This window comes from Vulpes vulpes, chromosome 8 (genome assembly GCF_048418805.1).
Source record: "Vulpes vulpes isolate BD-2025 chromosome 8, VulVul3, whole genome shotgun sequence".
NCBI lineage: Eukaryota > Metazoa > Chordata > Mammalia > Carnivora > Canidae > Vulpes > Vulpes vulpes.
In genome coordinates, this window is record NC_132787.1 from 19,956,219 (window position 1) to 19,979,555 (window position 23,337).

A 23,337-nucleotide genomic window follows, 5' to 3' on the forward strand; every position below is an offset into this window, starting at 1 on the left:
ACATTATATAACAGAAGCAGAAAGGACAAGCAGTTTTTAATACCACTGCAAGAGAAGGAGCTATGAAACAGACGGGAAAACAACAAGCTCTTTCCTAGAATTAGCATCCAGTCTTTCTCAAAACAATTTGTGTTCATCTTTGTCAAACACATGCAAATCTGTTTTTAAAGATTGCAGCACTGTCTAATTAAATTTTCACTTTTTCTAAACTTTGTAATGGAAAAATTGGCACATACACACACACATCTGAAATCTATGAGAACTACTTGCCTTGGGTGGTTTCTAATGTATGCTCTTCACTTTTTTTTTTTTTAATTGCCAAATTCTATTTCTGAGATTCATTTAAAGAGAAAAATTTTAATAGGTGTTCATGAAACGAATCTGTACTGGCTCATTCTGGCCAATACAAAAATGTTTTTTTTAATGGACTTATAATTTATATATACTAAAAGTCACCCTTTTTAGGTACACAATTTGATAATTTTTGATAAATGTATACACAGTTGTGTATCACCACCAAAAGTGTTGAACTGTTCTGCCCATTAGAGTTGCCACACGTGACTCCTGGGCCCTTGAAATGTGGCTCATCCAAAAATCAGAGGTACTGTAAATATAAAATACACAGTGGACTTCAAAGACTTGATTTTTTTAAATAAGCAAAGGATCAAAAAAAAATAAGCAAAGAAGCTTATTAATATGTTGAAATTACAACATTCTACATATAGTGGGTTAAATATTAATGCAGGAAAATTAATTTTACCTGTTTCTTTTTCCTTTTTTGGTTTACCTATTAGAAAATTAAATTACTGACTTGCATTTGTAGCTCAAACTACATTTTTTTGGACTGTGCTTTAAGAGATTATTTCTATCACCCAAAGAGCTCCTTCTCGTCCCTTTGCAGCAGATATCATTTCTCTACCCCCAGCCCCTGACAACCACTGTTCTGATTTTTTTTTTTTTTTAAGATTTATTTACTCATGAGAGACACAGAGAGAGGCAGAGACACAGGCAGAGGCAGAAGCAGGCCCCACACAGGGAGCCCGATGCGGGACCCGATCCCCGGACCCCAGGATCTTGCCCTGGGCCAAAGGCGGGTGCTCAGCCACTGAGCCACCCAGGCGTCCCACCGTTCTGATTTCTTACCCTGAAGTTTTTCTTTTGGTAGTCTCTAAAAAATATTTCCTTTTCTTGTCTTCTATCTTCTCATTTTCCATAATCATCTTGTGTTGTTCTAAAAATAGTTCTTTTTAACTTTAAAAGATCTAGAAAAGACTTGCCTGATCATTTCCTATAGTTTTCATTAACCAGTTCCAATGCTGGTAGACCACCTTAAGTGCATTCTGGGTAACCAACCGTCTTCTAAAGGAAGCATGCACAAGTGGCTCATAATTGAATGGAGTCCATTGTACAAACACACAACAGCTCTATTCAAAGATGCTGTGGGAGAACTGAGCCAGAGGTGGGGAACCTACTGTAGCTTAATTTTATTTAGCTTTAGGGAAGTGGAGAGAAAGCTTTATCTGTGCTAAGAGGAGGCTGGACAGAAATGTGAAAAGCATTTATGGGTGGGAGGGGGAGCAAGGCAGGAAGCTTTGGCCCTCCGGTGGGAACTCTGTGATGGTAGTAGCTGATGATAATGGCCAGAGATATAGAGAGAGACATCCAAATCACATCTCCCCCTGGACCCCACCCTGGGCTCACCTATTCCCATTCTGCTTTTCTTCTTTTTTTTAATAATAAAATTTTTATTGGTGTTCAATTTGCCAACATACAGAATAACACCCAGTGCTCATCCTGTCAAGTGCCCCCCTCAGTGCCCGTCACCCAGTCACCCCCACCCTCCGCCCTCCTCCCCCTTCCACCACCCCTAGTTCGTTTCCCAGAGTTAGGACTCTTCATGTTCTGTCTCCCTTTCTGATATTTCCTACCCATTTCTTCTCCCTTCCCTTCTATTCCCTTTCACTATTATTGATATTCCCCAAATGAATGAGAACATACAATGTTTGTCCTTCTCCGATTGACTTATTTCACTCAGCATAATACCCTCCAGTTCCATCCACGTTGAAGCAAATGGTGGGTATTTGTCGTTTCTAATGGCTGAGGAATATTCCATTGTATACATAAACCACATCTTCTTTATCCATTCATCTGTCGATGGACACCGAGGCTCCTTCCACAGTTTGGCTATTGTGGACATTGCTGCTAGAAACATTGGGGTGCAGGTGTCCCGGCGTTTCACTGCATCTGAATCTTTGGGGTAAATCCCCAGCAGTGCAATTGCTGGGTCGTAGGGCAGGTCTATTTTGAACTCTTTGAGGAACCTCCACACAGTTTTCCAGAGTGGCTGCACCAGTTCACATTCCCACCAACAGTGTAAGAGGGTTCCCTTTTCTCCGCATCCTCTATATGTCTTCCTCTGCGAGATTTCTCTTCATGTCTTTTGCCCATTTCATGATTGGATTGTTTGTTTCTTTGCTGTTGAGTTTAATAAGTTCTTTATAGATCTTGGAAACTAGCCCTTTATCTGATATGTCATTTGCAAATATCTTCTCCCATTCTGTAGGTTGTCTTTTAGTTTTGTTGACTGTATCCTTTGCTGTGCAAAAGCTTCTTATCTTGATGAAGTCCCAATAGTTCATTTTTGTTTTTGTTTCTTTTGCCTTTGTGGATGTATCTTGCAAGAAGTTACTGTGGCCGAGTTCAAAAAGGGTGTGGCCTGTGTTCTCCTCTAGGATTTTGATGGAATCTTGTCTCACATTTAGATCTTTCATCCATTTTGAGTTTATCTTTGTGTATGGTGAAAGAGAGTGGTCCAGTTTCATTCTTCTGCATGTGGATGTCCAATTTTCCCAGCACCATTTATTGAAGAGACTGTCTTTCTTCCAGTGGATAGTCTTTCCTCCTTTATCAAATATTAGTTGACCATAAAGTTGAGGTACCATTCTACTTTTCTTCTAATTCCCTTCTAATTAAAGTGAAGTTAATTATTATTTATAACAGGTATTCACCCTTTCTGTTTCTATTCACATTCACTCTTTATTCATTCTCCAGATACTGCATACCATCTTTATGATTTCCCAAAATTTAAGGAGAACAGTATAGGTGACCTCCTACCCATATTTTCTCCCATTGCATTAGTTTGGGAGCTGCATGCTAGTCTTTCTACCTACAAACTCTTGGGATCTTCCTGGATAATCAACCTTGAGCACATCTCCTTAGATTTCTAGACCTCATTTCCACCGCACTCCCCCCCCTTCATTTGCAATGCCCTAGAGAACTAGAACAAAACCTTTGTATTTTGAACATTTTATTGCTAGTCTTTTAAGGAAAGGCAGGAAAATGCCAGCTAGGCTCTGTGGTTTCTTGTTTCCTCAGAGATAACTAAAACTCTCCACCAAGAGGACTGTCTACCCAATTCAGAATAACAGCAAAGGAAGAACTAAATGCCCAGATTGGATGGGATTCATTTCGCCAGACCTCTGGTTAGCCCCAAAATGATCCCTTTCCAGGCATTCCCATGCCTACTGGAGAATGTACTAGAGATGGAACTCCAGTGCAGTTCCCAAGTGCAACACTGAGACAGCATGATAACTCTGGTGGTTCCTTCCTTATGACTGCCAGAATCCTGGAGGGGCTCACAGACCAGGCACCAAGCTGGTAGATGTAGAAACTGCCTTGCCTGACAACCACATGGATCTGCCTTTCTCTTGTGAAGGCTCCAGCCCAGGTGAAGAACATAGATAATCATACAAACACAAGTATAATTATTGAATGCACACATGATTCTGATACATAATCAGAGTGGGGAAAAAAATCTGTTTGCAATTTTTTTTTAAAAGATTTATTTCCTTAAGAGAATCGTGTGCATGAGCAGTGAGGGTTAGGGACAGAGCAGGGGAGAGAGAGGGACAAGTGCACTCCTTGCTGAGCGAGGAGCCAGTCAAGGAGCCCCAGTCTCCAGGATCCTGGGATTATAACCTGAGCCGAAAACAAGAGGCAGACGCTTAACCAACTGTGCCACCTAGGCACCCTTATGTTTGAAATTTTAAAACAAAATAAAAACATTTTCTCCAGCAGGGTAGTAGTCAACGAAAGAGGAAGTAGTTTCAATGTCCTTAACTATGGAATGAAAATAAACCATTTACCATGTATTCCACTTATATGATCTCTAATCATTACTAAAACTCTACAAGAAAAGCATTATTATCTCTATTTCACAGATGAAGCAGGGCCAAGTTAACAATGGATTTGCTATTGCTAGAAGTGGCCTGGAACTGGATAGGTACTCAACTAGTAGGCATAGAGTTTTTAAAAAAAAAAAAGGGCAAAAGTACATGAAGTATTTTAACAGAGAGCTAGGAGTTTGGTGTTGTGTAAGGAACCACCAATCTTGGCCTAAAGTAGGAATAAGCCTTGACATTAGGAAATAAAACAGGAAAGGCTATATGCCTATCTGTTTGGCAACTGTATAAATAATTTGCATTTAGTTCTCACTTAAATAAAGAAGCAACCATTTCCATCATGCAAAAGTCTGGCCACAAGCCCCGGGGGAATTAAAGTCAGCCCAAAATGAGGTTAATTATTAGCAATGCCTATGAAAAAGGCTGTTGTAAGAACTGAATGAGATAGAATATGCACAGGCTATTACAGTGCCTGCTATTTTTCACAATACTTCAACCTAGACACTTGTGACACAAAGGAGATTATTATTTTTAACCTATACTCTGGAGCAATTGCCATTTGAATCACTAGTCAAAAGCTCATGTAGGAGCACCTGGGTGGCTCAGTCGGTTAAGCATCCGACTCTGGATTTTGGCTCAAGTCATGAACTCAGGGTCATGAAACAGCCCCACGTCAGGCTCTATGCTGGGTGTGAAGCCTGCTTAGGATTCTCTCTCTGCTCCTCCTCCTACCCCTTACCTCTCTATCCCTCCCCTTAAGAGAAAAAAAAAAAAAAAAAAGCTCACTAGTCAATTATCTGCTGAATACCAGAGGGTTGTTATTTAGTTTAATGGTTGCCATAAATGATTTTTCATCAATCAAATACTGTTCATGGTGGGCTATAAGTATTGTACAGATAGATTCTGTTTATGCTGAAGTGGGAATAAGAATCTATCCAATCCAGTTGTCTAAGCCTCTCAAAACGGTGCCCTTAGCTGAAGGGTGCCAGCAGTCCTATTTCTAGATGCATTGGAGTAAATATTGTCACCTGATCCTGACAAGAAAGCCAAATCCTGATGGTAGGATATTGTCCCATCTATCTGCCTCTGATGAAACTTTTTGTTCAGAGTGCTACACAAATACACAAAAGGACACAGCATAGGGACCTTCTGGGGCAGCTCTGTCCAACATAACTTTTCCGCAATGATGGAAATGTTTTGTCTGCCCTGTGATAAGCTAGCCACTAAGTACAGGCAGTCACAGAGCACTTGAAATTTGGCTAGTGTGACTGAAGAACCAAATTATTAAATTTTCATTTTAATTCCCACGTATGGCTAGTAGCTACACTGTTGGATGGCACAGTTCTGGAACTTACAGAAGAAGGCTGTTTGCTTTTTTTTTTTTTTTTTTTTTGCCTTTTTGCTATTAAATGCTTATATATGGGAGCTCTCATCTACTGCCACTGTCCACTAGCCATATCCACCCATAATGTATAATCAGCTGAGGCTAGTTCTCAGCAGCCGACCTCCAGAGGGACTCTAGATTCTAAAGGCAGATCTGAGTAATGTGAACTGCACAAGAAATTAAGAGTGGGGTGAAAATACACAACTCAGATAGTTGTCACGGAAATTAAATGACCAAGCACGTAAAAGCCCCTAGCAAAGTATATAGCATCGGTAAAAGCTTGACAACACTTAATTTTCTGAAACATCATTCTCCTGTAATTAGGTACATGAGCTTTGATAAGATTTTTGTCTATTTGGGAATAAGCCTACAAAAAGTGTAGGAAATTGTACCATCTCCTCTCCCTAGCCCCTCAAAATAAACACTAAGCATTTCAGCTAAGAATTTGGTTTGGAAGAAGGATGCCCTTGTCACAATAATTCTTATAAAACAAAACAAGCTATGGGAATCAGGGAACTTCCTGTTTTCTAAAAAATATCTCGTCTGTTTATACTGGGGTTTTTTTTTTCCCTTCTCAACCTTTTTTTGTGTAGTAAAATACACAAAACATAAATTTACCATCTTAACCATTTTTTAGTGACAGTTCACTGGTATTAAAATTAAATTCATATTTGCATTGGTTTTTGTCTCCAAAAATAAATACTCTATTTAAGAGTCTGATCATGGGAGAAGTGGGGTAGAAGGGAAAAGGTAGAAGTACAAAAGGGCTTAAATTCTATCTAGAATGTTTTGATTCTTTAAAAAAAAAATCAAATATGGCAAAATGTTAAGACATGACCAAAATAAATGAGTTGTAAGTATATAGGTGTTTCTTATATTACTTACTATACTTTTATGTATTCTTTTAAAAATGTTTCTTTTTACCATATTTTAGACTTGCAGAGAAGTTGCAAATAGAGTATCCTTACATCCCCCTGCCCACTCCCTCTAATATCAACATCTTGTACAACCCAGGACAATGATCAGACCAGGAAATTAACTTTGATATAATACTATAATAAAACTATTAACTAAAGAACATATTGAAATTGCTCTACTTTTTCCCATTAATGACTTTTTCCTATTCTAGGATCCTATGCAGAATCCCTTAGTACTTTTTTTTTTTTAAGACTTATTTACTTTGTGGGGGGAAAGGCAGAGAGAGAGGGGGAGAAAATCTCAAGCAGACTCTGAGAAGTGCAGAGCTCGCAGAGCTCCAGGCAGCTGGACCTCACAACCCGAGATCATGACCAGAGCTGAAACCAAGAGTCAGACACCTAATCAACTGCACCACCCAGGCACCCTCTCTCAGTACACTTGTAGCTGTTATTTCTCCTTGGTGTTCACTCTTTGACAGTTTTTCAGTCTGTCCTTGTCTTTTATGACCTTAACACTTCTCAGTTATTTCACTGAATGGCTTATAATTAGGGTTTGTCTGATACTGTCTCATTATTAGGCTGTGATTAAACCTTATGGACAAGACTACCACAGAAATGATGCTGTGGCCTTAGTGCAGGGTATCACAGTTTGTGATAATTTTTGTGTTGCTAAAATAGTTCATAATTTCAAAAGATAAAGTAAGCTATATTAGTCTAGGTTCTCCAGAGAAACAGGACCAAGAGTACATACATGTGTATGTGCCTGAGCGCAAGCACACAAACATGCACACACAAAGGTTTATTATAAGGAACTGGTTCATGCATTTATGGAGACTGTGAAGTCCCAAGATCTGCCATCTGAAAGCTGGAGAGCCAGTGGTAGACCTCAAGTCTAAGGCCAGAGGCCTGAGAACCAGGGGAATTGACAGTTTAGGTCCCACTCTGAGTCCAAAGGCAGGGAAAGACCAATGATTCAGCTCAAAGACAGAGAGAACAAATTCTTCCTCAGTTTTTTGTTCTAGTCAGGCCTTTAAAAGATTAGGCTGATTGCTACTCACACTGGACAGAGCAATCTGCCTTACCCAGTCTACCCATTCAAATGTTAATCTGATCTAGAAATACCTCCACAAACATGCCCAGAAAAATATTTTATCAAATATCTGGGTACCTGTGGTTCAGCAAAGACAACACACAAAATTAACCCTAACAATAGCTTAACTTCTAAGTTAGAAACTTTCTACTCTGTATATTTAGGTTCCAAATCCCATCAAGCCTAGTGGATTTTTGGAAGTGTCCCAATTTTTAAAATTACCATTATTACTAGCTTTAGGCCTAAAACTTTGTAAATTCATGACATACTACATACTGTCATTTAAAAAATCTGGGGGGCAGGGTGCACCTGGTTGGCTTAGTCAGTTAAGTGTCTGCCTTTGGTTCAGGTCATGATCTCAGAGTCCTGGGATTGAGCCTATGTCAGATTCCCTACTCAGTGAGGAGTCTACTTTCCCTCTCCCCTTCTCTCCACTCTCTCTCAAATAAATAAATAAAATCTTGTAAAAAATAAGAAATAAAAAATATCAGGAGATTTATTATGGATGATTTTACTTCAAGAGAAAAGGTGATGATGAGTCAGTTTTTATTTAGATTAACTGTGATCCCAGAGAAGGTTGGCCAGTAAATCAAATTAAGGTATTAAATTAACAAAGGCTAATAAGAACCAAAAATCCCCTGATCTCTTATTACAGGTGAAAGCTAAGTTATCTTTTAGAATTGACTACACTGCTCATTACAGCATCCTAAAGATGTTGTCATTGCTTCTTTGGAAAAAAGATATCTGAATGAATTATATATATCAAACTATGTACTTTTTTTCTGGGACAAGAGAGAAGGTGAGTTTCAGAGACTTTCAATACCTGAGTTGTATATTAAAATTAAATACATTAAATAAAAAAAAACAAAAAAACAAAAAAACAAAAAAAAAAGGGATCCCTGGGTGGCGCAGTGGTTTGGCGCCTGCCTTTGCCCCAGGGCGCGATCCTGGAGACCTGGGATCAAATCCCACGTCGGGCTCCTGGTGCATGGAGCCTGCTTCTCCCTCTGCCTATGTCTCTGCCTCTCTCTCTCTCTCTCTGTGTGACTATCATAAATAAAAAATAAATAAATAAATAAATAAATAAATAAATAAATAAATAAATAAATAAATAAATAAAATTAAACACACACACACACAGAGTTGATCTTTGAACATGGGTTTGAATTGCACAGGTCCACTCATACATGGATTTTTTTCCCCAATATAATACAGTATCTATTAATCACTTAAGTTCTGGGGAATCAAATGTTCTACTCAGATTTGCAACTGTTGGCGGGGCAGTCAGTACCCTAACCCCTGTGTTGTTCAAGTGTCAACTGTACATATATGTAAATATCAAGAGAGAAAAAAGTGGTATAAATAAATTTTCAAGTCTTCTCTGAGGCTTCCTCCATTTGAAACTCTTTTATCTTCAGGATCACTCTAAATTTTGGCGGTTTAGGCTGGGAAATAATTTTTTCCAACTTAAATGTTTATATTTAGTTCAAAGTGTTCCATTTCCATGGGTAACAGTACCACAAACAGCTTTTCCCTCACCTTCACTCCAACTTCATGGAAAAAAAGCTACTCACAAATTCTTTTCTAGGTTCTCAAGGCTTTGGGAGGCAGTCACAAGAGTTTTTGTAAAAAGCCAGGGCAAAAAAAAAAAAAAAAAAAAGCCAGGGCAAAGTGATCCAGGTCTCATTATGCCAAATGAAGCTGAACACTCATTTTAAATCTTTTAGCCCACCCCAAATGTGTATGCCATTGTTTTGGGCCAGTCCCACATACCACACATACACCTCTTGCATGTCTCCTAGAACACACAGCTCCACTTAAAGTGATTTTTTTCAAAGAAACAGAACACGGGTTTGCTTTTGGGCTGGGTCAACTCTCCTAGGGATCTTCCAGGGAGGAGGGAGGCAGTCAGCCCCCTGAGAGAGAGGTGTGTGAAAGGGCAAGGGTATGGGCTTTAGAGCCAGACTTCTTACGTTTCAATTCAGGTTCTAGGGTTTATGGTCTTGGAATGTGAGCAAGTTAGATAACTGTTCATGCCTTGATTCCTTCACCTGTAAGATAGAGCAAATAATGATACTTAACTGATTGGGTTGCTGTGAGTATTAAGCAAATACATATAAAGTGCTTAGCACAGGACCTGCCATGTAGTAAATGCTCAATAAATGCTAGGGAGTCTGTAGGTTTCTTGATTCCACCCCCTGGGATTAATCTAGGTCCCTAATCACTCATGGGAGTTGTGGCCACTTGCCAACTGTTGGATAGAAAACATGGTTTTCCCCTCACTCCATCACCTGAAACAGAGTTGCCTAAAAAAATCTTACTTAACAGAACCTACAATTTAAACTAGTAAAACAGTGGAAAAAACGGAGTCACAGCAAGCTTTAAATGTAACCCTTTTAGGGATGCCCTGGTGGCTCAAATGATTAAAGCTCATCTGCCTTCGGCTCAGGTGGTGATCTTAGGGGTCCTGAGACTGAGCCTGGGTCTGGCTCCCTGCTCAGCTGGGGAGTCTGCTTTACTTATTCTCTCTCTCTCTACCTCTGCCTCTTGAATAAATAAATGAAATCTTTCTAAAAAATAATGCAATCTTGTTCAATGGAAATAAAGACAAAAATATTTGGAAAGGATCTTAAGCAACTAATAGATTCCAAGGAGTTGAAGTTCTTATAAGTCAGACTTGTTTCTTGGCTTTTTTCTGGGGTATGTGTGTATGTGTTTAAATCCGTGCATCTTTTTTGATAAATATAAAAACCTTATGGCTTCTTTTAATACTATTTAAAATTTAACATTTTAAAAAATTGACCAAAAGCAAATCCAAGCAATGTTAATTTAAGAATATACTTATTCAAAGTACACATGTGCTTTATCTCTAAGAAACTGAGTGGGTGCCCTACTCCCTTCCTGGAAATCACTGAACTGACCTAAAAGCAGTATCGTATAGCCTCAGTTTAGACCAGACTGGAGGTTGCTGTACTCAGTTTATCAAGACGATTTTGCTCATATGAAAGTTGTTTTGGTTTAGTCTACAGAACTGACACTTTGATCCTACATGACCCACATTTATCCTCAGAACTGCACATTTGGAAACAATGAAAAATTTACTACCTCTACCTCTAATTTACCCACTGAGAACACTAGAGCAGTGAAGGCAAAGTGACCAGACTGGATCACTGTGGAGCTGTGACCTGACAATTCCCAGATAATTTATGATGCCATTGGGATTGGAAGGGTTCACAATAATGGTTAAGGGAAGAGCAGCCTGGAAGTGGGAGAGCTTGGCGAACAGCAGGGATGCTGCTTCTTATTTCAGAAGGACCAAGACACCTCATGGTACTGAAGGCAGTTAACAGGACTAGAGATTCAGTTAACAGAATTGGGGTAAAATAAATGGAGACAACCTTTCAGTAAGACAAACGCCTCACTGGGAAACTCAGCGAGGTCCTCAGCATGGCATTCTTACAAATTTCTCTATATTCATCCTCACTTTCTTCCTTCTTCTACCAGGGGATAACAACCTATCCCTCTACCCATGCCATGAGTCCCACCCTCACTCTCTCCAAAAGCAGCAGCCAACCTCATATTTTGAAACTATCTTGATTACTTGCCCCTTTTTTATTTATTTGGGGAGTGGGTGCAGAAACTGACCTTGACTCTGCTTCCTCCTTACTTTCTCATTCAAAATTTCTAAAGTCTAGCCTGTATTAACTGTTCTCACTTCCTTTCCTCTCATTCATTCCTCAACCCCCACAAACCTACTGATCCCATTCTCATGAAAGTCAACCAATAATATCCACACTGCCAAGTCCATTGTAAGTTTTGTTTTAATCATGCCAACTATTTCAATATATTTTGAATTACCTGGAAGAACACCTGATAAATGAATGTCACCATCTTGAGTACAGCCTTAACAGGATAAAATCCAAGCTCCCTAACAGGGGTGGAAAGCCTTCCAGGATCTCACTGACCCCTATTTACCTCATCATGCTTGATTCCCCCCCACACACAATCAGCTGTTTCTCACCTCGATGTCCTTGCTCAAGTTGTCCCCTCAGTTGGAAAGGCCCTCTCCCCTGACTCCTACTCCCCAGCTCTTTTTTAAGAAACAGAGAGCTTGTCGGGGGAGGGGAAGGAGAGAGAGGATCCTAAATAGGCTCTACACTCAGTGCAGAGCCCTACATGACCCTGAGATCATGACCTGAGTCAAAATCAAGACTCAGACGCTTAACCAACTAAGCCAGCCACTCCCCCAACCCCTTTTGCCTAACTTCTGCTCCCTCATAAATACTCAGATCAGAAGTAATCTCCTCCAGGAGACCTTTCCTGATATCCCCACTCCAATCTCATCTTGGCTGTGTGAGGTACCTCCTTTCATTCTCCCATGACATTTTTTTAAGTGCTATTGCTGCACTTACCATTCTGTCCTCTAACAGGCTGTTTATGTCCATCTCACCAAATAGGCTCTAAACTCTCTTAAGACAGGAGTCATCTCACACGCCCACCTGACAGGAGGGAAGGAAACTGCCATGGCATTTGTCCTTCTGCCCTCAAGAGGGATCCTCTTCAGCCCAAGACAGGATGAGCACAGAATCATTTGGAAGCTAGGGGATAGCTCTTGGGGCTTCCTATCCCTTTTTTTTTTTCTCTTTCCACATTTCTAACTTGGGTCCTTGTGTTGCCATAGTAACCAACAGTCCCAGAACAGACTTCTGGCAGTTGGACTTTTAGCCACTGCTAGTCAGGATCTGAAAGATTTAACATCCCCCATTTAAGGCTCAGGAGTTGGCAGTGCCTTTTCATGTGGGCAGCCAACGGAGTAGGGCATGACAGAATGTGCGTGCCTGTGTGTGTGTGTGTGTGTGTGTGTGTGTGTGTGTTATTCTTCTACCCCACATACATACTGGGGCATCACAGAAACAACTACGCTATAAACTGCCAACAGATGGTGGGAGGATGGGCATCTAAATGGCCATAGCCTTTCTGGAAAGCAATTTGATATCAATTCCAGTTTAATATACTGGTGATCTTTGATCCATTAAAACCACATAGATATATAAAGGGAGACACAAAGATTTATTGACAAAGGGGTTTACTGAAGATTCATTAAAAACAATAACCACCACTTACTGGTGGTCAAGAAGTAGCTAAAAATAGCCATATGTATGTTTACTATAGGTTATGCCATAAAATATGTTAGCTTCAACAGCTGATGTGATATCCACATATATATGTGTGTATATATACAAATACATTGGTGTGTGTGTATGTATATGTATATATATATTATATATTTTATATATATATATATATAAAAGAAAAAGAAAATTCACCAAAATGTTTTCAGTGGTTATCACTCTGGACAGTAGGATCATAAAAATATTTAATTTCATCTTCATACTTTTCTGTATTTCTCAAATTTTATACAATGGTCTTTTTTTATAATTCAAGTTATTACAAGTGCAGCAAGACACCTGATGAGCAGTATCAGGTGGAGGGGATTAGTAGAAAAGGTTATAATACAAAGAAAGGCATTTTTTTCAAGGCAGGGGGTGGTCTTTTTTGCTCTTCATTAAAGAATAAAAATAGGATGAACTTCTACCAGAATCGCATAGTTACAAATGGAAAAGAGAATGAATAATGTTATTGCTTAAGTATCATGATTTCTCTCTTCTCCCCAATCCCTATTTTTCCTTTCTTTTGAAGATTCCTGAGGTGAGGGAGACCTGAGATCTGAGTCCTGAACTCCATGGCACACTCATCGTCCAGCAGCAACAGATCAGATGCCACAGACTACAGCTCTGAGTCAAACCTGAGCCTCTCTGTGGGTTACTTCCCCTGTGAAAACACCTTCTCCCACGAGAACACCATCTCCTTTGAAGACACATCTTCCAAGGCTCCTTCGATCCTTGTTCCTCCCATCCAAGGAACATGGAGGACTGAAAGTACAGGCAGACTCCTGAAGAGACAAGACCAAATTCCTGACAACCCAAAGCAGTGTTGCAAACTCAGCATCACAGTGGCCTGGGATGTTGATGTGGGCTCTAACAATTCAGACTCCACAGCTGACTGGGATAGAAATAGGAGCAATCAGTGGATAGACAAGTACCTGGAAGAGGACACACAACTGACTCTCAGCAAACTAAATGGTCTTGTGCAAAAGCTTGAGAAATTTCTAGAACACCAGAAAACCAACGAGGATGGTGACTCTGCATTCCCTGAATCTGGTCAGGAGGAAGATTTCCAGTTGTTCAGCAGCATCCCTCCAGGCATAGCTCAGGTCAGTCATCAAGAACATGATACTTGTCAAGACCTGCCTCACGCCTGCCAACATGAAGGTATCACCCAGTTTCCGCAGATTCCCCCAAGACTTCAGGAATATGAACTTGCTGAGGTGAGCACAGAGATGTCTCATGGGCAAAAAGGGGACAGACTTGGTTGGGGGGCCAGTTTGAAATGCTCTGAAGCCAGGCTAGCCCTCCTCAATGTCTGACAGGGCCAGGAGAGCAAGGGAGAAGGCTAACAGCAAGGAAGGGGGTCAGGGTAGAGCTGAAGGGAAAATACTGAGGAGCACTGAAGGAGAAAAGAGGGTAGGAAGGTTAAGAAAAGATTTAACCATTATGACTGCCCCCCATCCCTGTGGGTGTTTAAGTATTATGATTTTGCCTTTACAGTTGGGTTATTTTTTTAGAAAAGGATGTGAATTATGTAAGTGGGTAAATATTGGCTCTGTGGTTGTCCAGGTTATGCATATGTAACTCCTTCCTTTTCTTGGCAGACGATAAGCCAGATAACTGGCAGCCAAAGGACGATCACTATAGAGACTGCCACAGTCTCATTGGGTCAGCAGGAGGAGGAGGACACTCCTTCCAGCACACAGGCCCTCTCCTGTGTGAATTTTAGAGGCGTCTTCCGCTGGCTAAGGCAGCAAGTCCTCTCCTCACTTCTCAGGAGACAACACCCCAAGGAGGCCACTGAGAGCCCCCATCAGCTGGCACAAAAGAAAAGACTCTCTCACAGAGGCAAGAGAATCCAACCTCAAGAGTCCCTCGACTTAGGACAAACTCTATCGTCAGATTTTTTAACTTTTTGATAGCCCCCATTCTATAATCACCATAAGTTATTTTCTAATAAATATAACACACACTCTTATTATTCATATCTTCCTCTTCCAGCCCACTATCTTGACTCAGGCTAAAAGTTGTGTATGTTGTCTAGAAGATTAAAATATGTTCTCTGCAAATTTTTAGTAGTATTCTCCTTCCTAATTCGAAGGCATTTCTTCTCTCCTCTTCCTGCCCTTTTGACTATATTTTACCCTATTTTATATCTTTTAACCTATTTTAATATTAACCGAAATGCCCGTTTTCAGAAGTAGCAGTATAACCCATCAGATTCCCAAGACGGTGGTATGGTTTTGGTTGAAAAACTTCTAGGGCTCAAACAAGTGGCAGAGGATATTGAGTCACTCAGGAAGCGGATTTCAGTTGGCAGTGTTTTGGGAGTTCAGAGAGCGGATCTCATGTTCCCAGGGGACCTGACCGGTTCTAGTGTGCGCTGCATTGGCAAGAATAAGTGGCTCACTCAGGAAAAATGTGAGGATTGGGAATGCTACTTAACCATTCCAAGTCTAACCCTCCTTGTTCCTAAGATGGGGAAGATAATAATATGAATTTCATGGGGATGTTGCAAGAACTAATGAGATAATGCAAGCACTTGATACATAATTTTGTTGTTGCTGCTACTCATTCTCCGGTGGATCTCCCCAGAAAACTCCATCCAAGGGACATCCAAGAGTGAGAGCTTAAGAGTAATTCTCAGTGAAGAATTTCCCACACAGAAGCAAGATTTACTCAGTTATGGGTTTCAGCAGATCTTGACTCAAGCAAGTCCTCTCCCAGTCCATTCCCCACTGAGTCTTCTGAAATTCCTTTATAAGTAGCATTAAACTTTCCTCTAAATTTCAACCTCTCTAAAGAAGACTGTACTCCCCTCTCACCCTTTTGCCCTGACCTCTCCCTGTTACCAACATCAACTCACCTCCCCACAACCACTACCATCCTCCTTATCCACCCACAGGTTTACCCAAAAGCCCTCCTTCTTTGCTTTTGCTACTAACCTACAGGACCTCCAGACATCATGTGCTTAAAGCATAAGCTTCTTTATCTCAAACCCCTTCCTTTCCTCAATTTCAATTCCCTTTTCTCCTTCCTTCTTCTCTTCCTTCCTTCCACAAATATTTAGCACATAGAAGTGCCAAGTACAGGGCTCCTGGGTGGCTCAACTGGTTGAACATCTGCCTTCAGTTCAGGTCATGATCTCAGGGTCCTGGGATGGAGCCCCAGCTCAGGCTCCCTGCTCAGCAGGGAGTCTACTTGTCCCTCTCTTCCCAAGTGACAAGTACTTTTCTAACTTACAAAAACAAATGCAATCCTTGGGCTCAGGTGGCTTATTCTTTAAGAGATAAAGCCATAGAAACATATAAGTAGGGATCCCTGGGTGGCGCAGCGGTTTAGCGCCTGCCTTTGGCCCAGGGCACGATCCTGGGGACCCGGGATCGAATCCCACGTCGGGCTCCCGGTGCATGGAGCCTGCTTCTCCCTCTGCCTATGTCTCTGCCTCTCTCTCTCACTGTGTGCCTATCATAAATAAATAAATAAAAAAAAGTTGTTAAAAAAAAATTGAACATATACTTCCTTTAAAAAAAAAAAGAAGAAACATAAGTAGAACAGGTTATAGGTAATCACAGTCTGTATGAGGTATACACTGAGTACTACAAAACAATCAATTCAGCATGAGGAGGTAGGTTTTTCAAGGTTTCATATGTGAGGTTGTTTGAGTTACAAATGTGTTTAGGTTTAAGATGGAGGATTTTTTTTTTTTTAAGATTTTATTTATTCATGAGAGACACAGAGAGAGGCAGAGACATAAGCAGAGGAAGAAGCAGGCTCCCTGCAGAGAGCCTGATGCGGGACTCGATCCCAGGACTCCGGGACCATGACCCAAGTGGAAGGCAGATGCTCAACCACTGAACCACCCAGGTGCTCCTTAAGGTGGAAGACTAATAAGCTGCTGGATAAATTGGTGCGGCATTAAAGTGTACAGTTCTGACTGGTTATGTGTGAAAGACAGTGGGGATGATATTGCTCCAGAATGACAGTACCATGGGGAAGAAATCAAACACCAGGGCCTTGTTAGTGATATATGGTCAGGGTCACATCCTGAGCTTCTTTCTAGGCAGACCTCCCACTTTATCTGACTGAGAACATCTTCCCACTTAACTAGTTCCCTCAAATGTCCTCCTCCGCCCCCTCTTGTTCTCTGACTTCACCAAGACTTCAAGTCCCATTACTACATCTGTTCATGAATTTCAGTCTGTTTCTTCCATACCCAACCTAGGCACCTCCTTCCCCAGTTGCAGCATATCCACCACATTTAGAAGCATTTATAAACCCTCCTCACCCTTTCCAGGCCTTCTTTTAATCTACACTCACCACATTCCCCAATGGGACACTGGTGCTTCTTGTAAGGTCCAACACACAAAACACAAGGATTACCTTCTCCCTTCCTGGAGAACTCCCCCACTGTCTTTTCAAGTTCTCCCACTATCTGGAGAATTTGTCCTTAAAGATGTTACTCTCAAGTTACTATGAGGCCAAGAATGATTCTTTAAGGTTAAGTTGATCATGTCTTTAAGCTGTCCCCTAGTCCCCATCCTGCCACCCTCACCCTGTGACTTGTATTTTTCAGCTCTCTTTATGTAATTATTTTACCTACAGACTAACTTCTTAGTTCCTTTTTATGCAGGATCCTAACAGTGTCTGGTACAAAGTAGTCTGTCTCTCTCTATATATATATAATTTTTTAAATGATTTGACTATCTTCTTTCTCGAAACTTTTTCCTATACAATTTTTTAAAAAGTGAAATACAACTGCTTAGAGTTGTTATTCCTTAAGTTAAGAGAGTTTGGATAAGCAGGGTTAAGAGCAGGCATGGGAGTAGAAAGGGGAAGGCAGGAAGAAAATGGCAATCCATGGAAGGTCCAGAGAGGTGACCCACAGATTGAGAAACCTACCATGGGAGGAAGTTAGCGATTAATTTGAAATGTTAATTCAGCAAATATACACAGAGCCTTAATGTTGCTTTAGATTAGATGTATGATATGCCTAAAAGATGACATCTCTGACCATCATGGCACTAGGGACCAGAGCTCTGTTATTTTAACTCTTGCTCTAGGAATTAAGTCAAGATTTAAGAAAAACTCAACTGAAACAAGCTACTTCAATAGACTGCCCACGGTGAATAAGAGGCCCTGTTCATTAGCAAGATTTCTTACATATTTGTGCTTATTTTTCAGGGTTATATAAACCTGCTTGACAGGTATGAGGTTTATCTCTGAAATTCAAACAATGTATTTTACAAGCCCTTCCAACAAACATTCTTTGTAAAGAATTAGAATTCTAAATATTCTTTGGGGTTATCATGCTACATCTCAGAAAGCAAGTCAAAGTGCTTAATAGGAAATATTTCAGTATCTCCTCATTTATTATTGTGTCAAATATGCTATGAAGCTATTAGTACAGGTCAAACCAGGACCAGGATCTCTTTTTGTCACATACATGGGCTGAAGCACGCCCACTTTACATCAAAAGGACCGAGAGCAAAATGGAAGTGGTCACTGAAAGATCCTATCTTTGCTGTGACCTTAAGCAGAGAATGACTGCACTTGCCAGACATGCTAATCTAATTAACCAATATATTCTGGGATCCCATTATCTCAATACCCAAAACTAAACACTTCCTTCAGGTGAACTGCTCAACATTGAAACCCATAAAGCTCAGCTATGTGAAGTAGTGAAGTATTATCTTAAATATTCATACTCTAGAATTGATAACTTTAGAATGAGCCAGAATATAGTGAAAACTTACCAAGCAAATGTAGAGTATTCGCTCATCCACACATAGAATCAGATAGACTAATGTAAGTTTTATAGATCGCCCCATGCCAATTTTTTACTCAGCAGAATCCCAATGAGAAAAAAGTGTGCACCACACCAGCAAAACAAGGGCAAAATAATTTTCTCCAGACTTAAAGAACATAATATGAAAGTTCATGGCTCCAGAGGTTGGAGAAGTCAAGGCCTACCTGGTCACAAAAACAGTGTCCAAAATCCTCTTATCAAACAATGGCAGGAAAAATGAAACAAATTATAAATGAATTCATAGGATTGCCTGGTAGGGTTTTTACCCCACTAGTTAAGAACGGTTTTGTTTCGTCAGGAGAGATAAACTAGCTGCTTCAAAATTAAGTATTTTCATGATGAGTTCCAAGTGGAAGAAGTTCTACTGCATACAGTACACTCTCTAATTTCAAGACAGATGAGTAGGCTTTATATTGCATTGCCTGAGGTCAAGCTTTTCCTGCTACCCCCTCATACCCCAACAAAGAGAACAACACCCTGCTTTCAAAAGTGAAATGAGATCCTCATCAGATAACACCGAATCACTGAGTGAGCCAGTCATGAGTCGGGTGGGTACAAAAGCCTTAGGATAAATTCCCAAAAGGATTATAAACCTAGATCAAGAAATCCCCCTACTAAACAATTTGTTTACTATTCCACCTTTCAAAGGAATTCCACGGTTTTGATGCCCTTTGGATTTCAGTCTAATATGCTTCCCAAAGAAATACTTCTGAGGCATTTTCAAATAGAAGGGCAAACATCAAATACCTACTCAGACTGTGGCTGTTTAATGAAAATTCATCTCATGATTACTGAATTCTCTTGGTCTGGAAGGAAATCCGAATGGCAATTTAACTTCATTTATCCTCATCTGCATCAATAGAGATTTATTATTTTAAGTGCAAATCCACAAAACTAAAGAGATTTCCCCCTCCTCATAGAACTTTCCCATGTATCCTCTTGCAAAGGAAAACACTGGATATGTCCATCATTAATCCAGGCGTGGAGAGTTGTTTTTATGTTTCCCTTTCATCACCTCCACTGCCCTCTGTCTTTGGGGCCTAGATTTTCCCCCAAACAGGTATGGGGATGAAAAGAATTTTTCTCCAGTCAAGTGACCAAAACTTCAGTTAGTACCCTATCACAACCACCACCATAGTAACAGATTCACATAAGAATCAACAAAGAATGCTAACATTTATGATGAGCACCAGATGTTATATGGAAGTGCTGAATCACTAAATTGTACATGTGAAATTAAAACAACTTTAAAAAATAATGGATGCTAAAACCATTGGGTGAATGGCTGTTGGGCAACAAGACATGCCCATGGTCTCCAAGAACTACTCAGCAGACTATTTATTAGTTATCAGGGGGGATTTAGGTAACTTTACAATGGAGAGAACTGGTGAACACCAGCTTAACCAAGTGATTCAATTTAGCCTAACTCACATCATGTACCTTCTGAAGAGAAGCACTGCATTGTTGCTAGCACTGTGTGTTTGCCCATGTTTACAATGAATCTAATTGTGAGGAATCCAACAGTCAGATGAATTTGGAATATAAGGAAGTCTTCTAGACAACCTGTCTTAGGCTTTTCAAACATGTTAGCATCATGAAATACAAAATAAGAGAAAAAGTCAGGGAGACAATTCACAAAGGAGATCAAAGAGACATGACAACCAATTGCTATTCATAATTCTTCACTGAATCCTTGATCAAATTCTCAAAACTATGATAAAAGACATCTTTTAATAGTTGGTCAAATCTGAATGTGGACTGTATCTTAGATCATTTCATTGTATATAAGATTATGTCTATTAATATTCATCCCACAAGTCCCCTAACTGTAAAAGTTGATCCAGTTGAAAGCAGACTAGCATCTAGGCACTTTTCAAAAACATTTCAGATTTCAGGAGTTTATTTAATAGTATTTGTTGAAACTTAAAATAATTTTTGCCCAGTGGAGAGCTAGGCTCTCTTTACCTTTCAAGTTATCGCAGGTTCCAAGGCCTAGAGAGCTCATGTTTACCTTCCAAAAAACCTTGGACATTTTGTTTTTTTTTTTTTTTTCACAAATCAAGGAACAGCCTGCCACTTTACAGTACTAATTCTTGCAGACTGCAACATTTCCTTTTATTTTGAGCAGTGTGAGAGCATTTTGCTTTTTCCAACCTAAGAAGCAGCATAAGCATACAGTCACCATATAATGCACTGAACATACTAGGAAAGTTGTGAGAGCAAAATGGAGCGCTTCTAGAGTCTCTATTAACATTTTTTTGTTGTGTTCCTCTCATAGGATTAAAGCTACAGTTCTTTTCTTAAACAAATGTACACATTCACATATATTAAATTAACACTTTGCAAATAATTCACAAAGTTCAGAGACTCCTTGAATCCTACTCTTCAATCCCAGGTTCAAAACCTGAAGTTCTCAAATCCCAGGTCTACTCTTATTTGCTATGGATCCTGGGAAGCTAACCTCTCTGGGCTTTCCATTTTATCTATAAAAGATGATCCTAGTAGTACTAACCTCAAAGTGTCATGATGAGGATTTAGAAAAAGTGCCTGGCACACAATATGTGCTTACAAATTTAAGCTGCTAGTTGCTGTCACATATTTCCTTTTTAAAATCTTTCTGTTAAAAATCTGCCACAGCTCCTTATGCCTACAGAATTAAATCCAAGCAAACTGTCATTACATCTCTCTAAAATCAGATCCTGATGTACTTTTCCAGTCTTATTTTACCAAGCTCCTGCACTCGCCCCTCGGGCTCCTTGCACTACTCATTCCCTCTACTTTTCTGCCTCAGTACCTTTGCTTATATTGTACCCTCTTAACAACTGCCCTAACCATGTGAGTCTACCCTGCCACCTACCTACTCCTAAATGCACCCTTTCAAGGTTCATGTTAAATTCACGTTCTTCCCTAGAAGTGAGCAGACTAGAAATAATCTCACCTCCCTCTGTGCTACCATAGCACTACCTGTAATAAGTGTACGTTTTACCCTGTTTTACAGAAATGTGCAGCCATGTCCTTCTCTCCCACGAGACAAAAGCCCCTGTGTTCTGCTTATCATATCTTTTCATGCTCCATAGCCCCTGGCCCAGTTTCTTGGACATAGAAGCTCCATGATAAATATTAGTGAAATGAATGGTTAATCTGCAGGAAATAACTGAAACTGATAATATCTGAAAACTGCATGTCATTTCCTCTCATATAAAACTTAACTAGCTTCTACTTTAATTAAGTCTAGTCCCTGGATATTTATATTGGGGGTCAGGGAGTGTGGCATAGTGTAGATGTTTCCTGAGTGGAAAAGCTCAGTTTTGTACAACAGACAAAGCTAGACAACAAAAGAATGGTTCCATCTTTCTATTTGAGTAGAAACTGATATTCTATCCTTTTTTTTTATACTTTAAAAGATTTTTTTTAAAGTCTTCGTATTTCCAAATCCTCCACATCATGTTTAGATTCAGTCACTCATTCAAATACATATACTAAACATAAAATGCTAGAGGCTGTGCACCAAGATGATTAGAGAGACCTTTCCCTTGAAGAGCTTGCACTGGTGGGGGAGGTGGGGGGTGGTGGATATCCTGCCAGACACAGCACAGGGGAAGATCTGGGAGAAGGAGCAGACAACACTAGCAGAAGGGAACAGCCCAGGCAAAAGCTGAAAGTCCTAAAAGGCATGCGTGGGGAAACAGTGTAAAGTCCCATTTAGCTTGAACACAGGGTGGTAAGAGACGGAAGTCTGAGTGCAGGGATGGAAGCCAGATCACGAAGGAGTTTTGAATTGTATCTTATGGGAAGAACAGAATTTTGAAGCAAGCTAGTGAAATGATTAGATCCATGTTCTAGAAAGGTTTCTAATAACAGCAGTGTAGCAGTGAGACTGAAGAGGAAAGAAACTGGTAGCAGGAATAGGAGTAAAAAAGAAAAAAAGAAATGGCCAGCCAGGCTCTGTGGTGAGATGGAAGAAGGAATAAAAAGCATTTTCACACCTTACGTAGTTTTCTCAGTATGGTTGGTGTACTGCTGTTCCACTCTCAGGCCAGCTGCAGTACCCTCTGTGCTATACCAACTCCTAGACACTACTTTCTGACAATTTGTAAGCATTTATATGAGCTAATTTATAAACGCAGGAGATGGGAAATTATCTAAGCTGACAAGATGCAGCAGACTCCTCAGGTGCCCTGAAGTAGACTGTCAGCCACTACCAAGCAGATTTCTCCTTGCTCCTTCTTGCATTCATTCACTTTAGTACTCACTCAACTGGGGTTCCTCTATGTGCTGGCCATTATTACTTTGTATGCTAAGGACATGGGGACACACGAGACATCGTTCCTTCTCTCTGAGTGCTCAAAGCCTGGCAGAGGTATTGTCATTTGTTCAACAGGAATTACTAATTAGACAAGTTGTCTTTAATGGTCTTTATCTTATACGAGGCTGTTTAAAAATGTGTTCTGGATAATGGTCACAATAGCAACTTGTAACTCAATTTTACCTTAAATGACTGGTTTGGAACATGATCTACAGAGTTGGAATGAAAAGGATTCCTGCCACAATAATTGGGATTACTTTGCTTATGTTATGCAACAGATATTTGTGCATGTGCCCACTCACTAAAGTTCATTTTTAACCCCAAAATCAATACTAACAGTGGGCTTTTGAACTTTTTTGAGATTTAAATTCAATTGACATATAATGTATTATTAGTTTCAGAAGCAGAGTTCAGTAATTCATTAGTCTTATATAACACCCAGTGTTCATTACATTACACGCCCTCTTAATGTCTATCACCCA

General features: G+C 40.1%; 2 protein-coding genes across 51 annotated transcripts in view; one reads left to right on the forward strand and one right to left on the reverse strand.

Moving 5' to 3' along the window:
• The window catches only part of PPFIBP1 (PPFIA binding protein 1), a 167,085-nt gene that overhangs the window by 80,450 nt on the left and 63,298 nt on the right, over positions 1–23,337 (reverse strand). The gene's annotated exons all lie outside the window — the stretch shown is intronic.
• C8H12orf71 (chromosome 8 C12orf71 homolog) lies at positions 13,316–14,659 on the forward strand. The gene is made up of 2 exons (XM_025995528.2): positions 13,316–13,846; positions 14,345–14,659. The coding sequence occupies exons 1-2, from the start codon at positions 13,316–13,318 to the stop codon at positions 14,657–14,659; spliced, it is 846 nt and encodes a 281-aa protein (XP_025851313.2).